The following is a 27,870-nucleotide window of genomic DNA, read 5'->3' on the forward strand; positions in this document are numbered from 1 at the left end:
AATCTATACAATATATATATATTATTATTTGTTATTTCAACTAGAGAATAAAAGTAAATGTTTAATTAAATTCAATAATAAATAAATTGATGTTGACCCAAAAAAACGAACGAAAGACCTTTCTCTCTTTTCAAAACCTGATCTACCCCAAACAAACTATCAAACAATCAAACAAACATTACATATCTCTAATATATACAACTAAACAATAACAATAATGTTAAAGTTACAAGGATCTAAACAGTTTAGACAGAGAATAATATTCTCAACACTCAGTGGTCGACCAATAAAGATTGCAAACATCAGAGATGACGAGGAGAAGCCTGGTTTGGCAGACTACGAGATCTCATTCCTGAGGCTCATGGACAAGCTGACCAACGGCACAAAGATAGATATCAACTCCACTGGTACAACAGTCACATATATACCAGGTGTCATTGTCGGTGGCAAGGCAACTCACGACTGTCCACTATCACGCGCAATCGGTTACTATGTCGAAGCATTAATCTGCATCGCACCATTCGCAAAGACACCAATGGACATCAACTTTAATGGAATAACAAACAATGATATAGACATGACTGTATGTATCATCAAGAACATCATCAACTCAATCATAGTTAGTCGATATCACTCACTCAATCAATCAATCAATCAAACAACAACAGATAGACACAATTAGAACTACTACACTACCTATTGTAAGAAAGTTTGGAATAGAGGAGGGTCTGTCGATAAAGATATTGAAGAGAGGAGCACCACCTGGAGGTGGTGGATGTGTTGTGTTTAGATGTCCCATTGTACAGCAGTTGAAACCACTGCAACTGATCGATGAAGGAAAGATCAGAAGAATCAGAGGCATTGCCTACGCCACGCGTGTCTCACCTCAGATACCAAACCGTGTGCTGGACACGGCCAAGGGCGTGCTGCTCAACTTTACACCAGACATCTTTATCTCTGCCGATCATTACAAAGGAAACGAATCAGGACAGTATGTGATCATCGAGACAATCAAACAACGATCGACCACTCACTGACTTGAACGATCAATCAACTCCACTCACTTAGGTCACCTGGATTTGGATTGACATTGGTAGCAGAGACGACAACAGGTTGCTGTATATCGGCAGAGTGCATGGGCGAGCCTGGTGAGGCACCAGAGGATCTAGGTGAGAGGACTGCCAACTTTTTGCTTGAGGAGATACTCAATGGCGGATGCATCGATAGCAACAACCAGAGTCTGGCATTGTTGTTCATGGTCCTATGTCCAGAGGATATTTCCAAAGTCAGACTTGGCAAGTTGACACCTTACACGTATGTAGTTTAGTTCTCTGCTCGAGTCTGGGTGATTGATCGATTGATCACATGACTGACAACATACACACACAGAATCGACTTTATCAGAAACATCAAGGAGTTCTTTGGTGTTACATTCAAGATTGAGCCTGATGAGGAGACCAAGACCATCATCTTCACATGTCTGGGCATTGGTTTCAAGAATATGGCAAGAAGAACATTCTAAAGTGATTACATACCGGAGAATAAAGACATCTATCTTCTCCTTTGGTCATTTATTGGTAAGAGCCGCACTAGCTGGGAGAGTCTATACAATGTGAGAGGCGTGTCCACCTGTCTTTGATCTATCATTGCCAAATCAGGTTGCCAACAACGGTGTACTTGTTCTGGTAGAATTTAGCCCATTTCTCGACCAGTCCTAGTTCCTTCTCATCGTACGATGATGTGTCTGGTTGATCGAGACAGGTAGGATCCAAGTTATTTTTGCCGAGACACTTGGTGACGTCGTGACCAGCAAAGACATGATATCCTCCACCAACACCATAGAGATCACGCTTCTCTGTCACGTCAAAGATAATACCACCGACACTGACAAAGATTGGCTTGTCAGCACTGGTACCATCGTATTGTGTGATCTCTGCCAATGTATAATCTCTCTTCTCATAAGTTGGTGTAGGTATAGTTGGTGTTGCTGTTGTATCTGTCATCTTATTGTTATTGTTATTGTTATTTAATGAGTATGCAATTACGATAGTTAATACAGCCAATGCAAATAGAGTGTAATATAATATATATTGATTCTGTTGTTGTTGATACAAGAATGCTCCTATTCCTGCCGTTATACTTAGTGCTACATAAAGTAATAACATTGTTTGTTTGTTCAAGAATGAGTCTAATCAAAAAAATCGAACCCTCATGTTTGCAAGACTGATCAGAGACCAAAAGTTTCAATTGTCTCATATGCATGAATTATATCAACTTGAACACTTGCAATGTTAATATTACTTCCTATTTGGGTATTAAGAAACATTGTTTCATACCTTGACTGTATCGACATTGTTTGCTTTGTCATGTCTTGCAAGATCATCTATGTGTTGCAAAAGAGCATAGCTCCATCTTTAAAGCATAACATATATGCACTTCACTATCCAACCAATGCCACCACTCATCTAAAGAAGTTGAGATCGTTTAATAATCTAACCACGATGCACAGATGTTATAATAGACTCTATCCCGACTCTTTGCGACTCACAATTGACTCTGGTCATATTCAAATACCTTCATCAATCACAAGCCTGGATTTGCATCTTGATATCGATCTTCCAGTTGGACTCATTCCACAATCGGTGACCCAATTAACCATTGACAGTCTAAACCAACCTCTTCAAGTTGGACACATTCCACAATCTGTGACCCATTTATCATTGACAGTCTAAACCAACCACTTCAAATTGGACACATTCCGCAATGCGTATCACAACTGTCAATGCCTCTATTCAATCAACCACTTCAAGTTGGACACTTTCCAGAATCAGTAACCCATTTATCCTTGGAGCGTTTTAATCGACCTCTTCAAGTTGGACTTTTTCCACAATCAGCCATACAACTTTCATTGTCAACATCACATAAGAATCAACCTCTTCAAGTTGGGCTGATACCACCATCAGTGAAACAACTATCATTGACACGTATGAATCAACCTCTTCAAGTTGGACACATTCCACAATCAGTGGAGCAACTATCATTGACACGTATGAATCAACCTCTTCAAGTTGGACACATCCCACAATCAGTCACCCAATTAACATTGCCAAGTTTCAATCAACCACTTGATGCTGGGCACATTCCACGATCAGTGACAAATTAACCATTGACCGGTTCAACAAACCTCTACAAATTGGATATATTCCACTATCAGTGACTCATTTGTCAATGCAAGATTTCAATCAACCTCTTCAAATAGGTCACATACCTCAATCTGTTACCAATTTATCATTTCATCAGTTCAATCAACCTCTTCAATCTGGACATATTCCAATATCAGTAACTCTTCTGTCATTGTTTCAGTTCGATCAACCTCTTCAAATTGGACATATTCCACAATCAGTGATATATCTGACACTTATATTTTTCAATCAACCACTTCAAGCTGGACATATTCCACCATCAGTGACACATCTGAAACTGTCAGGGGTCAATCTACCTCTTCAATATGGGCACATTCCACAATCAGTTGTTGAACTATCTTTAAATAATTTCGATCAACCTCTTCAAGTTGGTTCCATCCCACGACTTGTAAGGCGATTGTCTTTTGGATTTAACTTTAATCAATACCTCAAAATGGAATACATTCCATCCGTCACGTCACTATCTATTCCTAACAGTCAATTCTCCCAAGATAACTTTGGACTCTTGGATCACAATTATCTCCAAGAACTCACCATCTCTCATGAGATCAGCAGACCCGGACAGCCTCCTCTCTCACCAACTCAATTCTATTTAGATGTGGACAGGACAAGTAACCCAGCCTCCAAAGGACCTTCTCATCTCATCATTCAAGTCCGTGTCAATCGTACCCGTGAAAATATGTATGAAGGTATTCCACGCTCTTTCTTGAGTATTCAGCTCAAACAATTACTCTCAAACGCTACCAATGTGACCAGCACTTCTTTGATTTCACGACAGTCTGGAGGTTACTTGACAATGAAACTGCATTATGTATACCAGTGGCCGATAGCTATGGTGATGGAGTCATGTCACTTTGGAGGATTAAGGGTAATACGCTCCAAAGACCATTACTTATATAAATATATTGGGTTGTTATAATATATATTATATCTATAACCAGTCGACTACTTGGACAACCATGAGGGCCTAAATTGTGGCAGTTGTTCCATTGCCATGTTTGTTTATTGTAGTATTACAAGTCCTTCCAAGTCGATAGCAGTGTACTGACAATGCCAGAGAACTGATGACCAGTGTCTATTCTTATAAATACATGATAATGGAATACATCTTTGATACTTTGTAGATGTGGTGGATTGATAAACACAAGGTACTCTTTGCCATATGTGCCCAGTCCCAATGTGTTCTCCAAATGGTATCTGGCCTGCTCCTCTGTCAGTGGATGAAGACACCACAGTACACAGTGACGTATGTTCTCGTCAATGTTGTAAGGAAAGTCATTCATTCTTATTATGATGCGCTGCTCCATTGGACCATCAGGTGTCACCACCCTCTTGAGAGGCGCTGCCACTGTCACACTGATTGGCTCGCCAACATCGCCCGATTCTTGAGCGGCGGCACTGGCGATGGGTGTCAGCGCTTCGATACCATCGTCGACGATGGGGAAGTCAAACACCAACGAGAGAATATAGTCTCGGGCAGTGCTGTAGTGTTGCTTGATCCAATCAGAGTGAGCCCACATCCTGCGTAGCCAATCCTCTCGACGACCAAGCTCATGCACTCTTCCCTCTGCTATAATAGTGATCAGTTCATCCCAACTCCTCTTGACGTAGCCCAATGGTTGAGAGCATTTCGTTTTAGGTTGTTGTTGTTGTTGTGAACTGTCTGTACTGGTCATTGTGCACTTTAGTTATACAAGTATATGTAATAATAATAATTGTTGTACTTTCTGTGATCACTTCATGAGTGGAATGAAACACCATCTGAGAACAGAAGTGAGTTCGTTGTGTGTGACGATTCATCAACACGGATCAATGAATCTAAGAAAGGTAATGATAAGATAAAAGGAAGACACAGAGAGAAGGTACATTTAATAACAATGTTATTTATTGTAATAAAAGTTAATTGATTGATCATTGATTGGTAGTAGAAATAATATTAACTGTAAGGAGGGAATGATTGTTTAAGTTATTAGTATGTGATTGATAAAGATTGATTGTGTTTAGATGATTGAATGTTGGGTGTTTGGTTGGTTGAAGGAAAGAGAGGAATGTGCATCAGAAGACTGTCATGAGAACGATGAGGTTACTATCACTTGAAATCAAAGTGCTGAGTTTAGAATAACGTTTGTATCATCACTGTACGATAGAGTAGAGAAAGAGGGATAGATTGAAAGAAGAGAGTGTAGTTGTTTGTATGTGTTTGGTTGTAGATTACTTACATGTTGGACAGGTTGTTGACTGATCACTGGTGCATCTGAGCGAGCCTATCAACCCTTCGCTCGTTCACTTGAGACGCCAAAACTACCCTGTTTTACTTGATTTGCCACGTGCCAAATTTAAAGCCCGGGCTTTTATTTATTTGCTGGTGTTCGTCGATTGATTGAATGATTGATTAGTTGCTGTTGTTGTTGTTGTTGCACAATAGTTGTGATAGCTGTGTTAGTTGTGCTGGAAGCTTGTCGTTGTATTGACCACTGCAGAGTTGTTGTCTTGCAAACAATCCACATGCTACTACCAGTGGCAGGATTAAAAGTGGCAAGAGGAGACGAATGGCCTTTGAAGATGATACAATGGATGGCTTGAAACTCCTGATGATCGAGTCACATGTGATTGAACACATCTCAAGATCGTTGACCTCCACATTCTTGCCCATCGCCTTCTTCTTTGTCTTGCTCGAGAGTATGGCATCATTGCTCTGTTTGCAGTACTGTGCCAGATTGTAAATGGTCTCTGAGGACAGTGACCTCTTGAGGTTCAACTGGTCCCAGTTCAATGATATGAATAGGAGTAGATTGTTGGTCTGTGCCACATTCTTTGGATACACCTGTTTGATGTACTCCACGCTGTTGCCATCCAACTTTATACAATTGATCAATGAGGACAATATCTAGTGGAGTAGTTGGTGGTTGACTATATTAATAAGTGGCGGCAAGGATGATCATATCCACATCAACATACGATTTCTCTATAGTTCTCATCGGCAATGGCAGTATTGCTGAGTAGTACGTTGAGGTAGGGTTGAGGTACTGATTTGGATGGGAACAGCGTATCAACATCAAACAATACCTGCCCAATTGTAAGGCAAGTGTCATCCAATCTAAAGTGTAGGGTGGTGTAAGTATACTTGTAAGTGATGGCCATGATGGGATCCAACTCACTCATATCCTTTTTGGATTGCCCATAGCAATTGCTCCACGCTTGATGTCATGATTGATTCGTTGATTCGTGACTTGCCACTTTGGATGTCATTGCTATGTTGTAGGACAAGAAACGTTAGTATGTATCCAAGGTGGTGGACATTGATTGGTGATTGCTTACCAATGTGCCAACACTGAAGTGGAGAATGATTGAATATAGTCATTGACTGTGGTCGGTATCTTAAGGTGTTGGTTAAGCTTCAATGGGAAGATTACACTGAACCAGACTGTGAGTATAGGAGGGGCGCGTCAGTGATTGCGGAGGATGGTCTTGTAGTTGGCTTGAATGTGAACTTACTGGAGACTGGAACCTCTGGATGAGTTGGGAATGCTTGTGATGCCAACCAAAGGTAGAGCGAGGCCACGTTTGGCTTCAAGCTGTGGATACCTGCAGCGTTGAATATAGTCTTGAAGGTTTCGACCATTGCCAAGGGCACTGCCTTGATGTGCTTGAACACTACCTGTAGGAATATTATCAAACCAACTCCACTGGTCTTCAATGCTCCCTTCTCTGTTTGCATGTGTGAGTATGTACATTCGTTAGGTTGATGTTGATGGTCAATGTAACCATGTCCATGTTACATGTCATTATTACCTTGTTTGATGATTGAAAGCAAGGTGTTGATAAGGAATGTGATGGTCTGGAGGTATTCAGATGTTGGGACATTGTCAAAGTACTTCCTCGTCTCCTTGACAAATCGTTTCTCCAAAGTGCTCGTTGGATACTCTGTGAGAGGGGAAAAGAGAGGAGTGATGTGAGTGAGTGAACACTTCTGCTTTAACCGATTGAATGAACATACCATAGTTTGCCTCTAGTATCAAGTCACCCAATGATATATCCATCTCTGTCTTGCCAAAGTGCTCCTCAAGGAACTCAGCAATGTACTTGAGTTGGATGTCACGTGATGTTGGGTACTTCTTGACGACGGCGATTATCAATTCATAATACTGACTGTATTGGAACTATACCAGGAGGTGAGAAGAGTATCAGGTCAGTCAGTGAACTCTCACCATGTACATGTTGACACGTGACACACATACAGTCTGCTTGGCATTGTCGAATGATGTTGGACCCTTCTTCTTTGTGTCAACAGCCTGCCTCTTCTTGGCCATCTCCCTTTGCTTCTGGAGAGCCTTGGCCTTCTTCTTCTCGAGATCGTTGAGATACTTGCTGGTGTAGACGTAGCCCTCCGAGGTGACAGTGGGCACATCCTTTTTCTTCCTTTGACCGTGTCTCTTTGGATCGTTTCCACCGTCGTCTCCATCCTCCAACACCTCCCAGGGATTGTTATAGCTGCTGCGTGACTTGTCCGACTTTAGACTGAAGGCGTTGGCAGAGTCTGCAAACATCTCCTTTATACGCTTTTGTTTCTCATCATGTTCCTTCTTCTCGACATCACGTCTCTCTTGAATCTCTGCAGCCTTTCTCTGTTTCCTCTGTTGTTGCTGTTGTTGTTTCACTTGTTTAGAGGGTATAGTCTCCCAATCATCATCTCCATGGCTATCCATCTTAATAAATATTATATTATATAACTGTTGTGTTATCAATACTCGAGAATCATTGTATTAATGATGAAGGAATGAATGTAGGGATAGTGAGTGATGAATTGAATTGTTGGGGTTTGTTTGATTGTTGTTGAACTTAGTTTGACTTTGTGAACTTCACTCTCAACCCAACATCAGATTGAGTAGACATTTAAATATAATATATATAATCTAACTTTATTTATAGGTATGATGAGATGGATTCGTCTGTTCCAAGATGATTCTCGATGGTCTTTACCACATCCTGGCATGCCCTCTCCACATCGGGCACACTGTCCTCCAGTAGCTCCGAAATGAATGGCAGTGTCTCGGGTAGCAGGATGATGAGTCGCTCGCCAAGACGCTTGTGCAGTGCGTGGATGACGGACAGAGCAGACAGTCTGACCGCGGCGTATGGGTTCCTGGTCTTTATCAGCACCGAGTGGTTCAGTGGCTTCCACAGCATCTCCTGGTTGATCGTCAGTGCCAGCTGGGTGATGCACGGCACCAGGTACTTCTCCATTCTGTTTCTGTACGCCTCGCTGTTGCTGCCCATCTGGTTCTCCAATTGATTTACAAGTGCTGGCATCAGCTTCTCGAAGCGCTGCTTGTCCAAGAAGTTGTCCTTGTCGAATGATAGACACTTCTGGATCGCAGAGAGCACCTGGCATATCACCTCCTCCTTGGTGGACATGGTTGCGCCAGACACGCCGCCGTTGGTCAGTGCAGCCGCCGCTGCAGATGAGGCGGATGTCGAGCTCTGGTTGGCTCTCTTTCTCTTGCCGTTGCTGTTGGTCAGTGCAATGTCATCGTCGTGTTCGTCGTGGGCGTTGTGTCCGGGCGACTTGACGATCAGTGTCTCGAGCAGGAAGATCGAGTTCTCCATAAAGTAGGCCATGTAGGGGACAAAGATGGACTTGAGGTGTTGGGCAAGCGCGTTGACAACCTTGTAGAAGAACAACAGGTTGTTGAGGTCACCAGTGGCGTCAGTGTTAGCGTCGTCCGATGTGTGACTGCTGCTCGAGTGTCCATTCATTGGCTTCTTCTTCTTGTTCTGTTGCTGTTGCTGTTGTGACTGAGCCCAGTCAGAGATCTTAAGGAAGAGTGGCTTGAACAGGTTCTCATTCAACTTCATGATCAGGGCAATGAACGAGCTGATCAGATGTTGCTCGACAAGGTCGATGTTGCGCACCTTGCTGTTGTACTTTCGTCTAAAGTCAAAGCACTGCAGGAAGAACTTGAAGATGTTCTTGTGGTAGAGTGCCACGTCCTTGGCGCCCAGGTTGGTCGAGATGTCGCCGACAAAGTCAAACAAACAGATGACACTCTGGTCATTCTCTGACACGACGGCAAACTCATAGGCAGATGCGAGAGCGGGCAGGAGCAGTCTGAACTCTACATTCTTTGTCAACAATGTCAAGATTTTCTTGACCTGTGTGTACACCTTGCCTGTGGCCTGTTTGATGGGTGGAGGTGCGCATGAGTATGTGATTGATTGGAATGATTCCAGGTGAGAGAGTGGACTTACGTTGGTGCTTGTGAGTCTTGGATGAAGGAGAGCGTTGAGCATTTGTGGAAGGTATGGTGAGAGGAACTTGGGGATCTTCTTGAGCATCATCTCCAATGAGGAGATACAGGACAGCTGAAGAAGGTTGCGAGTCTCAGACTCTTCAGATGACTTGAATGATCCTGTCAGCGTGTTGAGAAGCACGGGGAAGAACTGTGGAATGTATGGCACGGTCTTGGCTTGGAGTTCAGAGCACAGGGTGGCAATGCAAATGAGCGAGCTGGATACGACCATGTAGTTGCCGGCACCCATGGCCTTGATGATGGTGGTCATCTGCTTCAGGAACACCTTGCTGTGGTTGGTGGCAAAGTTACGCGCCAGGATCTCAAAGCTGAGAAGGGCGGTCTGCTTGTTGGTGTCGATCTCCTTGGGAGACTCGATCACTTTGGCAAACTCATCAAGCAGTGAGAGGAACTTGACGATCTGCTCGGGCGTCAGCTGCTTCCTCAGCGTGGAGATCTTCTCGTTGAAGATGACCAGAGAGCGACGGCGCACCTGGGGGTCTGGGTGGTGCAGCAGCTTGGACACTGACACGACGAAGCCGTCGACAGACAGCAGCTGGTTGTAGCGGTCCATGCAGCGGTTGACGGACGACAGCAGCTTCTTGAGGTACTTGTCCTTGCCCTTCTTGCCACTGCTCTCAGAGGTGAGGCGCTCAATGCACTCGGTGATGCTGCGCAGCATGACCAGTAGGTTGGAGAATGAGGACAGGTAGTGCTTCTCGATGAGCTCTCGGTCTGTTGAGGTGATCTTGAATGACAGGTCCTCGAGGTAGGAGGTGGACGAAAGGCGCTCGTCGATAAAGTCCAACATGTTGGCCTGGAGCAAGCGATTGTCCTTGGCAGAGTTCTTCTCCAAGAACTTGACAATCTCTGCAACGTCCTCGTCGTTTCCATTTGTGGCATCCTCATCCATAGCCTCGTCCATATCCTCAATGACGTTTCCACTGTCCACTGAGATTGTATTTACAGCTCTGGACAACGTGGCTAGTGCACAGGACATCTCCGGTGCGGGCACACCATTGCAGAAGGCAGTGATAAAGTCGTTGAAACGGTTGCTCTCGTCTTGCTTGAGCTCCTCTGGCTGTTGCTGGTTGACTCCGTCTTCCTTGGTGTCCATGGCGGCAGCGGCCAAGGTCTCCTTTTGCTTCTCCTCGTTGGCAGTCTCGCGTCTAAGGATCTCAATGCGCTTCTCCAACATAAGGGTGAGCAGTATGCCCAACTTGGAGTATGTGATCGACTGGAGCATCACTGAGAAGAGTTCGACACGGTTGTGCTTGGGGATGTCGGTGAACGAGTCAAGGAACAGCTTGAAGATTGTGGTCAGTGTGAGGTCTCCAATGGAGAGCAGCTCTGGCATGGTGTTCATGAGGAACTCCTTCAGCACGCCAAAGGTGTGGTTGTCGTCGCGAGTCACTGTGGCCTTGATCATATCGATGATGGCGCCAAAGTTGTCGATCACCTTGGTTGGTGCGATCTTGGACACCTTGGAAAGAAGCATCAGGCCAGTATTGCAGGTCTGGCCCTCCTCGCTGGCCGACACACAGGTCAGCACAGCGGGCAGGTCAACTATCTGCTCGTAGAGCTCACGGTCACGCTCGGACTTGGACAGATTGTCGCTGATTGCGCCAAGGGCAAGGAGTGTGAGCTGCTTGGTGTACTCGTTACTGTCACTCTTCTGGGCATTGAGCAGAGACAAAGTGGAGAATACAGATCCGAGAAGGAGAAGGACATCCTTGATCTTTGGAGCGTTGATCTTGATGATCTCCAGGATCGAGTTGAGACGTGGCAGCTCGGGAAGGATCTTTGAGCCATCCTTGGACTTGACGCTCAGCACAGACAGGATGCTGTTGGCATCGATAAGAACGCACTCCAGTGTATCCATGGTGATTGAGCGAATGTCGGCCACGTTGAGGTTGTCCAGCAGAGTCTCAACTATGGTGGTTTGGTCCTTGACTGTCAACATGGTCATAAGCTTGGGAACGATGTTGGGCAGGATAGTCTTTTGCAACGTGTACACAGTCTTATCATTGTCGACAACGACAGAGTTGGTGATGGAGAGTGCACGATGGAGAAGCTGAATGTGGCCCTTCTTTCTGTTGGACAGGATGGGTGCCTGGACGAGCTGATCGCCGAGCACCATCAGGACTGACACCTCATCGGACGAGATCTTGGAGGCCTCGAAGCGGCCGAGCAAATCAGTGAAGTATTTATGACAGATGTCAAAGAAGTATGGCTCGCGGATGGCAGACAGTCCACTCATGAGAGTCGAGCAGTTCTGAGGCGACTCGAGGCTCAGGGCACAGTTGATCAAGAATGATCCCACAGCTTCCTTCTCCTTGCGGCCAAATGTGTTGTTGTCGGGGTTGAGTACGACTGATCCGACAAAGGACAGGAAGAAGGTGGCGCTCAGTGTGAACTCGGAAGTGTAGTCAGAGAGCATCTTGACCAGGTTGGCATACTGTACCGGCTCCAGATTGGTGATAGGACGACGGAAGTACTTGCTGGTGGCGTGGACGTTGTCTGACTCTGTGGAGTGTTCGATGGCTTGGTGAATGGTTACAAGACACTGGCAGACAGCCTCGCGCACCTCTTGATTGTCATTCTGGAGCATCAAAAGGAATGGGGCCAACAGCTCTTGGGAACGAGCCAGCTTGACAAACAGACGCGACGACAGGAACGATTGGCAGAGTGTCAAGGAAGCAATCTTGATAAAGTCTGGCTGGCGGAGATCACACCAGAGCGATGAGAGGAACTTCAAGAGCACGACGTGGTCAGTGAAGTGCTGCTTGATAAGCTTTTGGATCAATGTCTCGACCAAAGAGGCGTTGGTGGCGGCAGACATGCTGAGCGCGGCCACAAACAAAGTCTTGAGAATGTTGAGCGCGGGCAGTTTGTCAGACTCGGTGGCGGTCAGCGCCTCCATGAGCTGTTCGGTTGAGATCGCCTGCAGACTGTTGATGATGTTGTTGATCGAGGCCACCAATGTGCCCAATGGGTATTGTGTGGAGGACAGAACATTCTCCTGCTTGTCAATGTCGGAGCACACGGCTGACAGTGACTCGTATGGAATCGATTGTGTAACGGTCGCTGCTGAGCTAGCGGCGGCTGCGGCACCTGCAGCAGTTGTGTTGTCCCTTGAGACTGTTGCAGTGCAATGGTTGATGGAAAACTGGACTATAATATTAGATAGTTTGACCTTGTCCGACGCTGTTTGAGTGATTGGCGACAGGTTAGTATGAGTGCAACAGCGAGGGAAGGACGAGGACGAGGTGGAACATACCATTTTTCAGCTTGGTGATAGCGTGGGCAGAGGCGAGGAGGATTAAAATCTTGTCGTTGGTGATCGCTTGTTCATTGGTGTTGAGGATGGTGGAGATGGCGGCAAAGGCCGCGTCGGTGGATGCGGTGATATTTGTGCCAATGACTTGCATGACACTTTCGTTCGTTTTCAGGCTGTTGTTGAGACCATGCAGCAGTACTCCTGCTCCACTGATGACCTGTTGTTGTGTTTGTTGTTGTTGTGTTGAAAGCGTTATCAGATTGTCTCTGATAAATTGACTGAATGTGAGTGTGCGCTTGGTGATCAGGAGATGTGGCAGCAACGCGAGGGTGACTCGCTCGCTCCACTCGGCCTCACTCACAGCGGTGGCTTTGATGCCGCACACAATCTTGACGATCTTCTTCTTGCACTCGACTGGCAGCAGCTCAGAGTCCAAGCACTGAGCGAGCTTGCGGATGATGGTGTCCTGTGAGACCATATCCTGGAGGAGTGGCAGACCCCAAGCCTTCTCCACGACGACCGAGTCGTTGTCGACCAACAACTCGCTGACAGAGTCGGCGAATGACTTCCAGTCCATCTTGGTTTGGGCGTTGGCAAGCTCGGCCAGCTGGTCAATGCCCTCGCGACGGGCATGCACGCTGGAAGAGACGAGACGCAGGAACAGCTCGTTGGCCTTGGACTTTGACAGGAACTTCTGAGCAAATACGTGTGATTGGAACTCGGCAAGACGATCGGCCACCTGGGTCGGACAGTTTGGATCGGTCAGCTTGGCATTGATTAGTGCTTGGACGATCGAGGGTTCAATGGCGCGGACGATGGCCGACATCAGATCGATATTGAGTCCAGCCTCGGCCTTGAGGTAGCGGCCCAGGAGGGAGGTGGCCACCATAGCCTTTTGCACGTCAGAGGTGGGCAGCTCGGTGATATAGAGCATGAGCAACTCGTACGACTCTGAATTATCCTCGTAGGTGTTAATAAGATAGTGCAGAGTCTGCTGAATGAATTGATCCAATGATCGGCTCTGTCGGTGCAAGTCCAGCAGGATGTCGTTGATGGCTGGCGTGCCCACGAGCATCTCCAGCGTCTGATCAGAGAGCGGGCGCTCAAAGTTTTGGCGTTGGAACAACACCAACAGGAATGTGAATGAAGCCATCAGCGAGCCATGGCAGTTCTTGAGCGTTGACCTAATGAGCAGCTCCAACACATCCACCGAGAACTGAACCTTTGATGCCATGTTGCCCAAAACCATGAATGCTCCGAGCTACAATGAGTGATGGTGATGGAGTGAGTATAGGCTGACCTGTGACGTGTAGCGCCAAACTGGTACTTACCTGCAAGTCAATGTTTCTGCTGCGTAGCGAGGAGTTGAGACATGGTAGGGCCACACGATTGAAATGTTCGGGGACATTCCTAACTGAACTGATCAGATCGACGAGCAGCGCAGTGAAGAATGAGGTCATTGTCTTGGAGAGTGTGGCGTGTGTCTCATACTCAATGATCGTGTTGCACAGCAACTCGACAAAGAAGTTATGTCTCTTGAGTGACTTGACAAAGAAGTCACGAGTGATTGTGACCTTGTGTCTCTTTGTCTCTGTGAGGAATCCCCATTTGCCTTCTTGACTGTTGAATGGTTGTTGTGTCGCGTTAGTTGACCATCCATGCACTCAATCAATCAATCAATCAATCATGATTCATTAACATACTCGAAACGAAGAATGGAGACCAACTTGGCAAAGGTATTTGACTGATGGTAGGGCAGGACAGACATGATGAGGGAGTCGATGTTGAACTCGTTGACACGATATCTTCTGATGAGCCACTCGAGTGCCTGTTGTGCTGGCGTCAGCAGGAAGTAACTGCTGAATAGACGCAGGAAGCTATCGATGTGCGAGTCCAACTCGATGGTCTCCTCACTGGTGATGAGCATACGGTTATGCTTGCTGGACGATGGTGCAAACAGGTTCGCCTCGAATGTCTTGAATCGTTGGTCCAACGCAATCAATTCGCGCAGACCCTCCTGTCCAATGGCGAGCACTCCATCATAATCTATTGTTGAAGCTTCTTTCTTATCAAACAGCAATGAATCACGCGTCTTGTCTGTATGGACTTGATGTGCATTCTGTTGTATACGTGACAACTGTCTCTCCAACGATGTCTTTGTCATCTTGTATCGTTGTTGTTGTTGTTGTTTATATGTTTGGTTGTTTGCGTGTGATTGGTGAGTGAGTGATGAATGGATAATGCACGTTAGAGGGTATAATTGTGTTGATGATGATCAGAGTGCAATGGTGAAGGAGTAGTGAGTTTGAATGGTGTGGCGGTGGATGATGATGAGAATGGTTGTCTGTGTGTCTCTCTCTCTCTTTCTCTCTTTCTCTTTGAAGGTGTCTCAAAGCGAGTCGTGTCTGAGATGAAGCATTCGCACATTCGATTGAAAAACCACTCAAGTCTATCAAATTTAAATTATTAAAATAAAATCAAAAAAAGAAAACGAGTCGTCGTTGTGTTGCATTCATTCGTCTCGATGTTGTTTCTCCTCCATGCAGAACTTCGCCAAATCGTCCAGACATTGACAATTACAATACTCTGAGAAGAGAGATAGAGAGATAGAGATGAGACCAAGATGTTGTTATTATTCTAGAATTGGTCAGTGTCCATTGCTGCGTTGGATTCAGTTTTCAGAGAGTTGACATAGAGACTGAACTGCCTCTTGTATCTGGCAAAGCTATGATCTTGCTTCTTGTTTGATCGCTTCGTCTTGACATTGGAAGTAGTAGTTGTGTTGTCATCTGTTGTTGCATCTGTTGATTGATCATCCTCATTGAGAATCATTGGCAGTGTTGGTACCAAATCAGCATCAAAGTTATCAATATCACTATACTCTATTGGTACACATAGTCTCTCTGTTTGATTGATTGCGTGGCCATGATTAGTATCAAGTCAATCATACATCATATTATAAAACAACTTACTTGTTCTTGGATGTATACAGAATGGTGACTTTAACAAATGGTTAAAGCCAACAGTGACGGCGGCATCTAGACGTGGCTGGGTGTAGTGCATGACAACATCAAAGATGATGTCTTCGTAGTCAATGTCATCTCTGGTGGCCAGTGACTGTTTGATTGCGTTCCACTTGTCACCATCTGAACAGTTATCATTGGCATCCAACACTCTCTGTACATCTGCACGGATATCAGCCCTCTTTCTCTTCTTTGTAAAGAGATCCGTTGGGAATTGTTCCAAGAACTTCTTCACCTGACCCTCATCGCAAAGGATCAACTGTTCATCAATCATATGTTTCTCAAAGTATGGCAGGAACAACTCCTTGTAGCATTTCCTAAGTTTGATTGATTGAATGAGTGAGTGGGCGGGGCATGAGTGGAGAGTTTGATCAACATACTGTATAGCTGGATGACCATCACCTGGTGATATGGTGAGGAGTGAGACGATTGACCTTCTCATCTCTTGTGAGAGTATCATGGCCTCTTTGTCACTGACCCAGATGTGCAGACCACGTCCACCACTGAACACGTATAGCAGCTTGGTGAAGCCAAAGCATTGGTCCAGCATCTCGGTGAGGTAGTGAGCGGCCAACGACAGCAGACCCCAGCACTTTGTACACAGGGTCTGGCCGGCGCAGCAGACACGCACGTCATCATAGTCGTTGATATCTATATCAAAGACAAGCTCTCGCTCCAATGGATGGTAGTCGTTGTAGAGGCCCTTCTTCTTGGGCTCATGATTGTACACGGCGCCAATGTCCAACTTGTCAAACACTTGCAATGTGGAAGAGCTCCTGCCTGATTGTTCCTTGCCCATGACCATGGCGGCGAGGTCCTGTGGATTTGTGTATGAGCAGTGACGTAGCACCAAGTCCTTCAATGGTCGTGACAATGACACTGAGAACTCTCTCTTTGAGAAGTATGCTGCATGAGCGTCCTGATCTGCGCCCTCATTGCAATTGACCGACAGCCAATCAAACAATAGATCCCATGGGAATTTACTCTCTGATTGTTATTATTATATTTGAGACAAGTAAATGTCAGTACTTTGATTGAATGACTGTGATTGATTGAGTGATTGAATGATTGATCACCTACCATAGTATCTTCTCAAGTTTAGTCTATCTTGTGTGTATTGATCATTTGAGTTGGTTGTTGTTCCAGCAGCAACTGGGACATCCTGTACAGGATCAAAGTCAAAGTCAAACTCATCCATCTTCTAATATCTTTATCCTTTATCTATATATATATATATCTGTATAACAATGTATCTCTTTGAAATGTGTGAAGTCTTCCACTTAATCAATCTTTGATATTTGGCGCGAGGTTTGAATTCAATCCAAAAACACACACAAGTCACCAAACCCTCGCCCTCGCCCTAACCCTTACCCTTGCCCTTACTCATTGGTGACCAAGATAAAGGTACATGGTTAGTTTATTATAACATTACAATTAGATAGAGGTATTCTATATATATATATATTTATCTATCATATCATCTACATCATCATTTAGAATTTCTTCTTCTTATAGGTTGCCCTAAAGTCGTTGATCTGCGAGATGGGATTTGGATTCTTTACAGAGATGACTGCACCTCGCTTGATACGTTTCTTCTCCATTACAACGTTGCATAGTCCTGTAAGGTCATCGGGTTTGATAGGTATACCAATTGTTACCTCGACCTTATCGACAAACTCACTGACCTGTATCTTCTCTGTATCGCCAGCTGACACTGTGACCACCTTTGTTCCAGATAGGTTCGTGTACGCTATCATTATTGAACGTCCTGTCTGATTCATCACTCTTATGTGTGACGATGTGAATGAGCTATACTCTGTGCGCTTCTCCACTGTTGGTCCAAGGTCGAATGGTGGTCCAAGTATTACAACAGGTTGCTGCACTGCGCCTGGCATAGCCACTGGCTGCTGTTGAACGATGACCGGCTGACTGACCACTGGCTGGCCAGGGGCTGGTTGATAGAAGGGTTGTGAGCCGGGATAGATCGGCTGTTGTTGTTGATGTGTTGGTGGTGGTCCATAATGTTGTGGTGGAGGGTATGGGTATGGTTGTTGCTGTTGTTGTGGATGAGGAGGGTAGGGATAGCCTGGATGTTGTGGTGGCGGAGCGTAGTAGCCTTGAGGCGGATATGATTGTTGTAGTTGTTGTGTTGGAGGTGGTGGTGCACCATATGGGTATTGCTGCTGCTGAGGGGCATATTGGAATGAACCATGTTGTTGAGGATATGGTTGTTGAGGATATTGTTGTTGTGCTGTAGTCACAGATGACGCCAAAGGTGCACTTGGTGATACACCATTGTTATTATTGTTGTTGATATGTCCAACTGTTGCTGTTTGTGTCGACTGAACCATGGTGTAGTTGTAATATATATATAAAGAAGTTAGACTAATTGTATTTATTGAGACAACAATTGAAAGAATGATGATAGAGGTGAAAGTGTGTGGCGTTCCTCACCCCAATCGTTGTTGATATGTTTCGGAACCGTGAGTCTCAAAACAACACAATTCGTTTTCGACATAAACCCCATTTTATAACCTTAATAGTAAATATCGGGCGACGAATCAAACATTGTAGTTCTGAGATTGATGACATCGGGTAACTCCAATAAAACATAATAATATTTAATTAATTACCTTTTGTTCTACTTTTTATCTTTAGTTTGTTGAGAAGTGATTGAAATGTTCCTTTGGACTTTGATGAATCTTGAGCTGGAGGAGGACGTGGAAATATCCGGAACACTTTATGTCCATCCTCACGATATTGACATAATACATTATGATTGTCAAGTGATCGGAATGTAAGTATATGAAAGATATTTGTCTGATTAAATACACTGATCTTTGTATACATTGTGTACGTGTCCACATTGGGCATCTTGAGAATCAGACTCTGCATCAATAGTCTTCGAATTTCCTGTGGTCCACCTGGTGGCACATTAACTCCATTTGCTGAACGATCCTCAAAGTCAACGAATATTGTCAGTTGTTTGATTCGAGGTGTTGTGGATGGTGCCTCAAAGGGCATGCAGGCATGTGGACCTAGATTATGTGAGGCCACGATCACTTTTTGTAAAGTAGACATTGGTGAGAGTTGTTGTAGGTAGTGCATCTGTGATGGCAGGTGACCAAGTCGAAGTATTTGTATGTTTCTAGGGAAGGCCACTGGTGATCGTAGCATCTTTCCAAACGATAGCCATGTCAAGGACTCTGGCAACACTGATGGAAGTATCGGTTGATTATAATAGTCGCCCAATGTGAGTTTGGTGAGCGAACAGGGTAGACTCAATGCCAAGAACTTCTGATTATATGTGACACCAAATGAAAGTATCGTGAGTGTAGATGGGAACATTCCAGGTGTGATTACTCCTTGGAATCCATGACCAAGATCCAGGTCGGTGAGCGAACGAGGTATGCCCTTGGGATCAGTTGGACGTGTTGTCTGATAGCCACCAGCCAGTGTGATCTTGGTGAGGGATTGAGGTAGCTCATCAAGTTCAACTTGATGATTGAATCGATTGCTCAAATGAAGTGATCGGAGTGATGTAGGTAGATTCGTCGTTGATATATGTTGGTTGAAGATTACACCAAAGCTTAGGTCAGTGATTGATTGAGGTAGCAGTCCCGACGGAATGGGTTGATCATAGCAGTTTCCAAATGTCAGTTGTATGAGATTGGGTGGCAGGACTCCAGGTTCGAGACTCTTGTTAAAGTCATCGGCAAAGTTGAGTGATGTTATCGATGTTGGAAGTAGACCTGGTTCAAATCTTTTGCGATATACTTTGAGTGTGCTAATGATCAACAATGTGTTGGGCAAGTCATCAAGTTTACTATTATTGTCCAATAGTACTGCCATTGTAGTAATTGGTGTTGTTGATTGATCACGTTCATGATTGTTGATGGAGTTGGAAGTAGATGATGTAGGGACAACAGAGTCCAACTTGCAAGCCAATATCCATAGTCTCTTATTAACAAGTCCGAAACAAGTTACATCCAAAGTATGTTCTTGTGACTTAAGATGTTTGAATATCTCTTTCAATATGTATTCAGATAGTTGTTCCATTTTTGATCAAAATTAAAAGTCATCTCATCTTGAGGACCATGGTGTGTTTTGATCACAAACACCAAGATATTTTTGAATGGGGAGTGTCAATCAATCATTCAACTCAGAAATAATCAAACATATAAATAATAATGATACAAACAGATAATGGCAATGTCTTGGATATACCAATGATATATAATAGAATTGTTGAGGCACATAGGATGGTCAGACCAATGGTCAGAGAGACACCTCTTGATGTTAGTCCTATCCTGTCAAAGATGACTGGCTGCAACAAGTTGTTGTTAAAGTGTGACTTTCTACAACATACAGGATCGTTCAAGTATAGAGGCGCAACAAATCGTATACGTCTGCTAACTGATCGACAGCGTGTGGATGGTGTCATCACTGCATCCACTGGCAACCATGGCCAGGCCATCGCCCTTGCCGCCAAACTGGCCGGCACTCACTCAACTATATACGCGCCAAAGAGTGCCGCACCCATCAAGCTGCAGGCCATCGAGGCGTTGGGTGGCACTGTCCAACTGGTCGATGGAAACATGTTGTTGGCTGAGAAGACAGCCAATGCACACGCCCAGGAAAAGGACATCTTGTACATATCACCCTACAATGACATTGACATTGTTGCTGGACAGGGTACTTGTGGCATGGAGATAGTGGATCAATCATTGCAACTTGGTTTGGAGTCAGTGGATGCAGTGTTTGTTGCTGTTGGTGGCGGTGGATTGATCACTGGCACAGCGATCGCAATCAAACAACGTTGGCCAAATTGCAAGGTGGTGGGATGTTGGCCTGCCAATGCATGCAGTCTATACCAGAACCTGGAGGCTGGAAGAATATTCGAGGCAGACGAACAGCCAACTATTGCCGATGGTACTGCTGGTGGAGTGGACGATGGCGCCATCACATTTGAATTATGCCAGCAACTGATCGATGAGCGAGTGTTGGTCAGCGAGGAAGAGATCAAAAGTGCCATGAAGTTGATCGCCAACACTGATCGATTTATGATCGAAGGTGCTGCTGGTGTACCCTTGGCCGCTGCCCTGAAAACAGCCAACCACTATCAAAACAAGAACATTGTCGTTGTACTCTGTGGCAGGAACATAATGTTGGAAAAGTACATTAAATCAATCGAAGAGGTCTTGTGATGACTCTCAAGCAATTAGTTGGAGTTGGATGTTAATATATTGACTTTGTCCAACAAAAGGATGGGCCTCAAAAGTCTATAGACACTTTGAACTCTGTGATGTAGTTGTAGTCAATCATAGTTCACTTTGGAATGAAGTACTTGTCAGCAATGATGATTTATTCCTTTGCGAGGAGGCCGAGTGGGGCCACTACTGGCATGATCCTCATCCCTCCATGATGACTGTTGGTGTCAAATGGACCTGTGATGGTGAGGCTATTGGTACGATCACTGTCGACTTGTGATGTGTTTCCAGTGTTGCCTGTGCGCATCAATATATAGTCGTTCGCCTCGCGCTTTGATGATGAAGCTGGTGAATGGTGATGGCGTTAGATATATGCCAAGGGGAGCGTGTCTGGGTTGTATTTGGAAGGATGGAGGGAGTCAGATTGTAGCGCGATGGCGGCATGCTGGAGTCTCTCGATGTGAGGCAGAGTGAGGGTACCCCTTACCACTGCCACAGTCGCTCTTGCAGCCATGGTTGGAATCAGTAGCGAACACCATCAAGATCGCCAATTTTTATGTATCCTGTCATGAGTAGACTGTTGCAATCGTGATCTTCGAAGTCATGTTTCTGTCGGACCATGAAAAGTATGGTGTTGGTCAGCCTGATGATCTTGGTGCTTCCGCTACAGAAGGTCACGTTGGTGACAGTGTTCGGCAGGCGTGCCAGCAGCGACTCGACTTTTGCCCGTTGGAAGCATGATTCGACCTGGTATATGCCTGGAGACAGATGCAATGAGTGCAATGCGTAAGGGAGGTGCTCCACTTGGATCGCATCGAGTTGGTTGTACACTTTGAATGAGTTGGAAAAATTCTGTCTCAAATGGAGTGATGTGATTGACGTTGGAAGTATTGCAAGACTGAGGGTTGGAGTAGCATCTCTGACAGTGATCTCAATTGTGTCGATGCTGTCGAGTGGAGGGGAGAGCAATTCGCACCAAGGGATGCACAGCCTTGTCAGCGAAGATGGCAGGGCCGAGGCGGACAATGCCATTGTTTGAGATGACCTCAGATGGTATCTGACCTGGAGGTCAGCGAGTACTGGAAACGTTGAAGACGTGATCGATGATATCACCTCTGGGAGAGCATCAATGAGCACCAACTTGGTGAGGCATTGGAAAACGATATTGGATGAATCGAAGGTTCGCACAGCTTTAGTGATGACAAGACTTTGCAGATACTGTCCACATTCGATAACAGAAGTACACTCATGACCAAGTGTCAGATCTATAACGCTCGGTGGAATGTGTCTGATAGGCCGATGGTACATCGATAGGTTCAGCTTGGTGAGTGATCGAGGAAGCACTGCAGCCAGGTCCAAGCCCAAATCGAGCCTCTCCAATGTAAGCTCCATGAGCGAGGGTGGTAGCACGCCATTGCCAATGGGTTGTAGAGTGCGGTACGCCCTAAGCTCCAGAGCGGTCAGAGTGTCCGGGAAGTAGTGAGCCTGAGGCGTCTCATTCATTTGAAGGATGCGCATCACTGTGAGCGGGACATGCTTCATTGACACCAATGGCGCTTCAGAGATCACCAGTATCTTGTCGTTCACTATCCGACCGAACAGCATATTGATGAACTCGCTCTGCTCGGCCCAAAACGACCACGGTAACATCTGGAAGTAGATAGAGTGGATGCATTGATTGTCCAACAGCTCTTTATAGAACCTTGGCAGATTGATTTTAAGTGGGCGGTCATAATAGTCGAGGTCATCTGTTGAGTACATGGATGTTAGAGTTAGGGTGTTGGATCAGCGAGTGTACGTACGTACAGATGCTAAAGTCAAGGTCATACATCTCGTACACGTTGGACGACTCATAGGTCAAATAGTCTCTTGCAGACCAACGCAAGCATGACACGATCGACTTTGCTCGGTATCCATCTCACTATCGCTCCTATCACTGTCAAAGGTAGTAGATGTATCATTGTTGCCTTTCACAAATGATATCAGATGATTATTTTGCACCCATAATATAATGGGAAGATCCCAAGTCATGGTCTTGTTATTGATCATTGGCTAGCCAATGAGGTCTTAATACATTCAGTGTCATATTTTATTATCGTTCCAATTATCTAGGATCTGGCCTCAAGACACACTTGGAACTGGTTGGGAGTTATTGTGAGACCAAACAACTCTTCCTCATTGACTGGCTTGCCATCAATAGAGTTCAGTTTGAATGTGTTTATAATGTTGGCACAGGCTACGAACATCTCCTCGACAGCAAGGTTCTGACCGACACAGTTGCGAGGACCTGAACTGAATGGTTGGAAGTAATCATTGTGCTTGTCGTCCTCCACCAGGAATCTCTCGGGCATGAATTGTTCGGGGTTGACCCAATGCTCGGTGTTGTGATGGAGTGCACGTTGATTGATGATCACCATCGTACCCTTGGGAATGAAGTACTTGTCGGCAACGATGATTGATTCCTTGGCCTGACGAGGTAGGCCGAGTGGGGCAACTGGCATGATCCTCATCACCTCCTTGATCACTGCGTTGGTGTAAGGGCATTTGGCACGATGGGTAACAGTGGCACGGTTGCCAAGACCAACAACACTAGCCAACTCACCAGCCATCTTCTCCTGAATCTCTGGATAGTTGATCATAAACATCATGAACATCTCCACTGTTGAAGCACTGGTCTCACTTCCTGCCAATATAAAGTCATTGCCAATCATGATAACAGACTCCTTATGTTGTCCCTTTGAGTCAATGATCAAGTTGTCCAACAAGTCTCTTGGGCTATAATTGTGAAATAATATGGATGGTTAGTGATTGATGATTGATTAAGTGATTGGATAGGATTAAACAGAACATACTTATTCTCATCAAGTGTCTCCAAATGTTCATTGTAGATCTCCTCGGTTATTTCGAATACCTTGTCCATCTCTGATCCGAATAGTTTGAACTTGAGAGTACGTAGTGGTCTCAAGAAATTGATGCAGTCACCCAAGTTGGCAGAGCCCAGTTCCTTCATAATGATATCCATTGGCTTGAACAAACGAGCCATCCTACCCTCATGCTCCTCCTCCTCAAAAGGTATCTCATCAGAGAACATTATACTAAATATAATATTGAGGGCAAACTTCTTCAAATGATTCCTTGGGTAGAACTATGATTGAACAGAGTTAGAGTGTTTGATAGATTGATTGGAATGATTCCAGTGATTGATTGAAACTTACAGGTTGTTTATTCTTCTCAAACTGAGTCATCTTGCGCATTAAGTTATCGATCTGCTCATCCATGACAGTGCTGACAGCACGCAACTTGGTCTTGGTGAAGGCATTGGCCACCAACTTTCTGATATGGTACCAATGTTGATCACGGGCCACAGCCAAGTTGACATAGTTTCTACTCATTACATCGAATGAGGGTGACATTGTGCGATTGGTAAAGATGTCAAACTTCTTGACGATGATGTCGCGGATGACCTCGGGGTCAGACACAACCACAGCATAGACATCGCCCATCCAGAATCTAAAGACATGTCCAAATTTCTTTGCCATGTTCTCAAGACCAATATGTGGAAGTGATCCAATCTGATGTAAATTACCAAGTAGTGGTAAGGCAGTAGCTCCTGGTGGATCATACTTTGATTGTTTCTTATTCTTTAGAATAAAGTCCAATACAAGGTAGACCACCAATAATAAAATTGATAAAGTTATAATATTCATTATTATTATTATTTATGTTGTTGTTAATTAATTTATAAGTTGTTGATATTGATAATGATAACTTGAACCATTGTCAGTATTTATCATGATCGATGGATGACCTGTTTGAATAGATTCAAATGGTAATCGTTGAAGGGTCACACACTGAGCAGTCATGTACAACTTAATTTTTGGCGATTTTTATCAAATGATTGGTTGTGAACCGACACAAAACGAACCACACATCTTGTTGTGAAAATTACCCAAAATGATCATTTTGCATAACTATTAATAGACAGGCAAGGCATTTTATTAAGCCAATCAGATCAATATCTGCAGAGTCCATGTTGGCCATGGCCAACAACATAACCTTCACTGACTGATACTAAGCATTAATGTTGAATTCGTACAACTACTATGTGTAAGTCGATAAGTGTTAAGGTCTTATTCCCTGAACCAGATCATATTTATGATCTTGATTGATATGATTCATTTATTATTATTACAATTACAATGCCTTGGTAGCAGCCTCATGAAGTTGGTCATACTTGTCGGCCATGCTAGCCTTGGTCAATTGTTGCTTGATCCACTTGATGGCCTTGGTGACAATGGCTTGCCATTGTGCCTTCTTGTCGGCGAATGACGACTCTAGTTTACAGATTACACATAGTGTGATCCAGACATCGGCTGGCAATGACTTGGCTATGCTGGCCACGGATGGCACCTTGAATGAGCCAACTGAGGACCAGCTTCCATTGGCCTTTTGTGAACGAATGAGCTCCATCATCTCGTTGGACTCCTTGACGGTCGGGATGATCCTCTCCTCCTCAACATACATTTGAGACTTGCACATTGAGTATGACACCTTGCAGTCATCCAGTGCCTCTCCTTCGCACATGTCAAGTTGGACTGGTGCTGATAGGATTTGAGACACGTTGTTCGAGGTAGTCCTCTTACGTGGCGAACCTGAACGGAGGATGCTTGGGGATGGTGGTGCGCACATTGTGGCAGAAACAGAGGGAATTGATGTGAATCCCTGAACCTGCTGACTCAAGAACATTGTTGGTGCATTGAAGGTAGTGTTCACATCCTCCTCCTGCTCTATGGGCTCAGGTTGCTTCACATTGACCACCTTTAGTGTGTCCTCCACTGGCTTGCCACTGGTGTTCTCGGCAACAACGACGAACGATGTGTGATTGGAGACCAGATGGTACTTCAATCCCAACGCGACGATCTTGTCCTTGTTCTTGGTATGTGATCCCTTGCGCTCCTCCTCCTCATAGTCACGAATGGCCATCAGTGCGGTGAGGGTGTGCAGCTTGTTCGAGGTGGTCTGGGCAGTGTCAAAGTGGACCTCGATGGGGTAAGCCAACTCCTTGCCGGTGGGACCGTCGGCAGTGATGGTGATGGTAACCGACGACTTTGATGGCTTCTTGTTGATCAACGCATAGATGAGCATGCGCTCCAGGTTGAAGACTGGACGGATCAACTTTGGTGCCTGGAGCACATCAAGTCCATGCCAGTCGACCTTGATGTTGGAGACGGTTGGCTCCAGTGCGACATTCATCAGAGTCATCACTCTCTCCTCCATATCACTCTCGTCCTGGATGAACTCGTAGTAACCCTTGCAGGCACGGGACATTCCGACAATCAACTCTCTATCCACACCTCCACCAATACCAAAGGTGAAGATCCTAGTTGTGTTGGCTTCCTTTCCAACAAAGTCCACCAACTCATCACGTTGACTGACCTCACCATCGGTAACTAATGTTGATTGATTGAGTGAGGCGTTAGCAAGGTTGTGTGATGTACTGGACGCTGATGGATGACTTACGAATGAACACTTGTCTTGGGTATTGTGGATCGTATGGGTTACCAAGGATGGCCTTCATTGGTGGCAACAATTCGGTACCTCCCAAGTTGGCATCAATGCCGACAATGTACTTGCTGGCTTGATCGAGGGTCTCATCATTGTAGAGCTTGGACTCTGGGAACAGAGACACAAAGTCCGAACCAAACAACCAGATGTTGAACTTTGAACGCTCGGTCAACGAACGCATCAGGATTTCCAATGCAAGCTTGGCCTGCTCAATGACAGAGCCAGACATTGAGCCTGAGCAGTCGACCAAAAAGATGTACTCGGCAGCCTGGTCGACCTCATCTGGAGTCACATGTAATCTTGGATAAAAGTTGAGGCCAAGTGCGTAGGTGTCGTCTGTTGGTCCCTTCTCAAGGAAGTATGATGGCTGTGCCACTGGCTGTGGCTTGATGTCCACAATGATGTTCTTTGGCACTCCCTCAGAGGTGGTGTAGGTGAGCTTGCCATTGTGTCCATCGACGGTGGTGTCCACTCCAGTGGAGTGATCCTTGAATGTGATCGACTCGATTGGCACGGACAACTGGACGTCCAGCTTGAGCACCAGGTCAAAGGGCGTCTGGATGAACATGAAGCGATGTAGACAGAAGTGCAGTCTGTCGAGATGGGTGCCAATCTCGCTTACCACGGTGAGCGACACGGTGACCTCGTCGGTTGGTGGCAGGTTGCCAATGAGCGTGGTGAACGAGCCACTGCTGTTCTTCTCGACCATGAATGCCTGGTTTCCACTGGCAATGGCGTCTGAGTACTCGTTCTGTGCCTGAGCCTTCTCCTTGATCTGGGCGACGAGCACCTTGTCATTGTAGGTGACGACAAAGTTGGAGACGGCGGCGTTTGGCGCCAAGGGCATCTCGTACTTGGCCTCGACCGGCTCGGTGAATCCGTTGCGATACTTTTGTGTGTAGACGGTTGTGACGCTGGCATCATTGACGACGGCATCGATCTGGAGCGAGGTCAGTTGGAACTTGTTGCCCAAGTGAATGGCAGTGTTGTTGCCCTTCAGACCGACAAAAGGTTGAACACGCTTTGAGTCCAGACGAGAGAAGAACAATGAATAACTTGGCTCCTGTTGTTTGGCCGAGTGATAAGTACTCTCATCTAAAGTCAAATCGCACAAGTCAGCTGCAACATTCTGTCCAGATGTATGCTTTGGTGATGTAGTTGGTTTGAAGAATGCTTTAATGGCCTTCATCTTTTACTTCTTCGTCTAATATATATATAATATTTGTTATGTATTTGTTATGTATCTGTTTGTGTTGTTAATGAATTAGAGACACTGACAAGTGTGTATTTATAAATATC

The 27,870-nt window shown here is 45.2% G+C and overlaps 12 protein-coding genes across 12 annotated transcripts; 3 read left to right on the plus strand and 9 right to left on the minus strand.

The window, feature by feature from the left end:
• Positions 1 to 217: 217 nt before the first annotated feature.
• On the plus strand, positions 218 to 1,522 carry SAMD00019534_101840 (hypothetical protein; the record flags this gene model as incomplete). The annotated part of the gene is made up of 4 exons (XM_012894435.1): positions 218 to 583; positions 669 to 991; positions 1,069 to 1,314; positions 1,390 to 1,522. 4 exons carry the CDS (start codon positions 218 to 220, stop codon positions 1,520 to 1,522), a joined length of 1,068 nt encoding a protein of 355 aa, XP_012749889.1.
• A 130-nt stretch (positions 1,523 to 1,652) lies between these two features.
• SAMD00019534_101850 (hypothetical protein) lies at positions 1,653 to 2,018 on the minus strand (the record flags this gene model as incomplete). The annotated part of the gene is made up of 1 exon (XM_012894436.1): positions 1,653 to 2,018. A coding segment is annotated over one exon (366 nt), but the record flags the coding sequence as incomplete, so codon positions are not given.
• A 701-nt stretch (positions 2,019 to 2,719) lies between these two features.
• On the plus strand, positions 2,720 to 4,116 carry SAMD00019534_101860 (hypothetical protein; the record flags this gene model as incomplete). Its single annotated transcript, XM_012894437.1, has 2 exons — positions 2,720 to 3,152; positions 3,215 to 4,116. Coding segments are annotated over 2 exons (1,335 nt in total), but the record flags the coding sequence as incomplete, so codon positions are not given.
• A 100-nt stretch (positions 4,117 to 4,216) lies between these two features.
• SAMD00019534_101870 (hypothetical protein) lies at positions 4,217 to 4,879 on the minus strand (the record flags this gene model as incomplete). The annotated part of the gene is made up of 1 exon (XM_012894438.1): positions 4,217 to 4,879. The coding sequence occupies one exon, from the start codon at positions 4,877 to 4,879 to the stop codon at positions 4,217 to 4,219; it is 663 nt and encodes a 220-aa protein (XP_012749892.1).
• A 716-nt stretch (positions 4,880 to 5,595) lies between these two features.
• On the minus strand, positions 5,596 to 7,909 carry SAMD00019534_101880 (hypothetical protein; the record flags this gene model as incomplete). Its single annotated transcript, XM_012894439.1, has 8 exons — positions 5,596 to 6,090; positions 6,162 to 6,300; positions 6,362 to 6,454; positions 6,522 to 6,627; positions 6,699 to 6,911; positions 6,996 to 7,127; positions 7,201 to 7,363; positions 7,442 to 7,909. 8 exons carry the CDS (start codon positions 7,907 to 7,909, stop codon positions 5,596 to 5,598), a joined length of 1,809 nt encoding a protein of 602 aa, XP_012749893.1.
• Positions 7,910 to 8,126: 217 nt separating this feature from the next.
• On the minus strand, positions 8,127 to 14,937 carry SAMD00019534_101890 (hypothetical protein; the record flags this gene model as incomplete). Its single annotated transcript, XM_012894440.1, has 5 exons — positions 8,127 to 9,380; positions 9,453 to 12,700; positions 12,774 to 14,034; positions 14,105 to 14,393; positions 14,477 to 14,937. The coding sequence occupies 5 exons, from the start codon at positions 14,935 to 14,937 to the stop codon at positions 8,127 to 8,129; spliced, it is 6,513 nt and encodes a 2,170-aa protein (XP_012749894.1).
• A 473-nt stretch (positions 14,938 to 15,410) lies between these two features.
• On the minus strand, positions 15,411 to 16,994 carry SAMD00019534_101900 (hypothetical protein; the record flags this gene model as incomplete). Its single annotated transcript, XM_012894441.1, has 4 exons — positions 15,411 to 15,676; positions 15,746 to 16,113; positions 16,177 to 16,783; positions 16,877 to 16,994. The coding sequence occupies 4 exons, from the start codon at positions 16,992 to 16,994 to the stop codon at positions 15,411 to 15,413; spliced, it is 1,359 nt and encodes a 452-aa protein (XP_012749895.1).
• Positions 16,995 to 17,289: 295 nt separating this feature from the next.
• Positions 17,290 to 19,648, minus strand: SAMD00019534_101910 (hypothetical protein; the record flags this gene model as incomplete). The annotated part of the gene is made up of 2 exons (XM_012894442.1): positions 17,290 to 18,138; positions 18,629 to 19,648. 2 exons carry the CDS (start codon positions 19,646 to 19,648, stop codon positions 17,290 to 17,292), a joined length of 1,869 nt encoding a protein of 622 aa, XP_012749896.1.
• Positions 19,649 to 19,691: 43 nt separating this feature from the next.
• Positions 19,692 to 21,003, plus strand: SAMD00019534_101920 (hypothetical protein; the record flags this gene model as incomplete). The annotated part of the gene is made up of 3 exons (XM_012894443.1): positions 19,692 to 19,790; positions 19,875 to 19,896; positions 20,000 to 21,003. 3 exons carry the CDS (start codon positions 19,692 to 19,694, stop codon positions 21,001 to 21,003), a joined length of 1,125 nt encoding a protein of 374 aa, XP_012749897.1.
• Positions 21,004 to 21,528: 525 nt separating this feature from the next.
• SAMD00019534_101930 (hypothetical protein) lies at positions 21,529 to 22,837 on the minus strand (the record flags this gene model as incomplete). The annotated part of the gene is made up of 2 exons (XM_012894444.1): positions 21,529 to 22,754; positions 22,813 to 22,837. The coding sequence occupies 2 exons, from the start codon at positions 22,835 to 22,837 to the stop codon at positions 21,529 to 21,531; spliced, it is 1,251 nt and encodes a 416-aa protein (XP_012749898.1).
• A 283-nt stretch (positions 22,838 to 23,120) lies between these two features.
• SAMD00019534_101940 (hypothetical protein) lies at positions 23,121 to 24,713 on the minus strand (the record flags this gene model as incomplete). Its single annotated transcript, XM_012894445.1, has 3 exons — positions 23,121 to 23,781; positions 23,859 to 24,151; positions 24,222 to 24,713. Coding segments are annotated over 3 exons (1,446 nt in total), but the record flags the coding sequence as incomplete, so codon positions are not given.
• A 487-nt stretch (positions 24,714 to 25,200) lies between these two features.
• Positions 25,201 to 27,760, minus strand: SAMD00019534_101950 (hypothetical protein; the record flags this gene model as incomplete). Its single annotated transcript, XM_012894446.1, has 2 exons — positions 25,201 to 26,456; positions 26,527 to 27,760. 2 exons carry the CDS (start codon positions 27,758 to 27,760, stop codon positions 25,201 to 25,203), a joined length of 2,490 nt encoding a protein of 829 aa, XP_012749900.1.
• Between the last annotated feature and the right edge of the window lie 110 nt (positions 27,761 to 27,870).

The sequence above is a fragment of the Acytostelium subglobosum genome (genome assembly GCF_000787575.1).
Source record: "Acytostelium subglobosum LB1 DNA, scaffold: scaffold26, whole genome shotgun sequence".
NCBI lineage: Eukaryota > Evosea > Eumycetozoa > Acytosteliales > Acytosteliaceae > Acytostelium > Acytostelium subglobosum.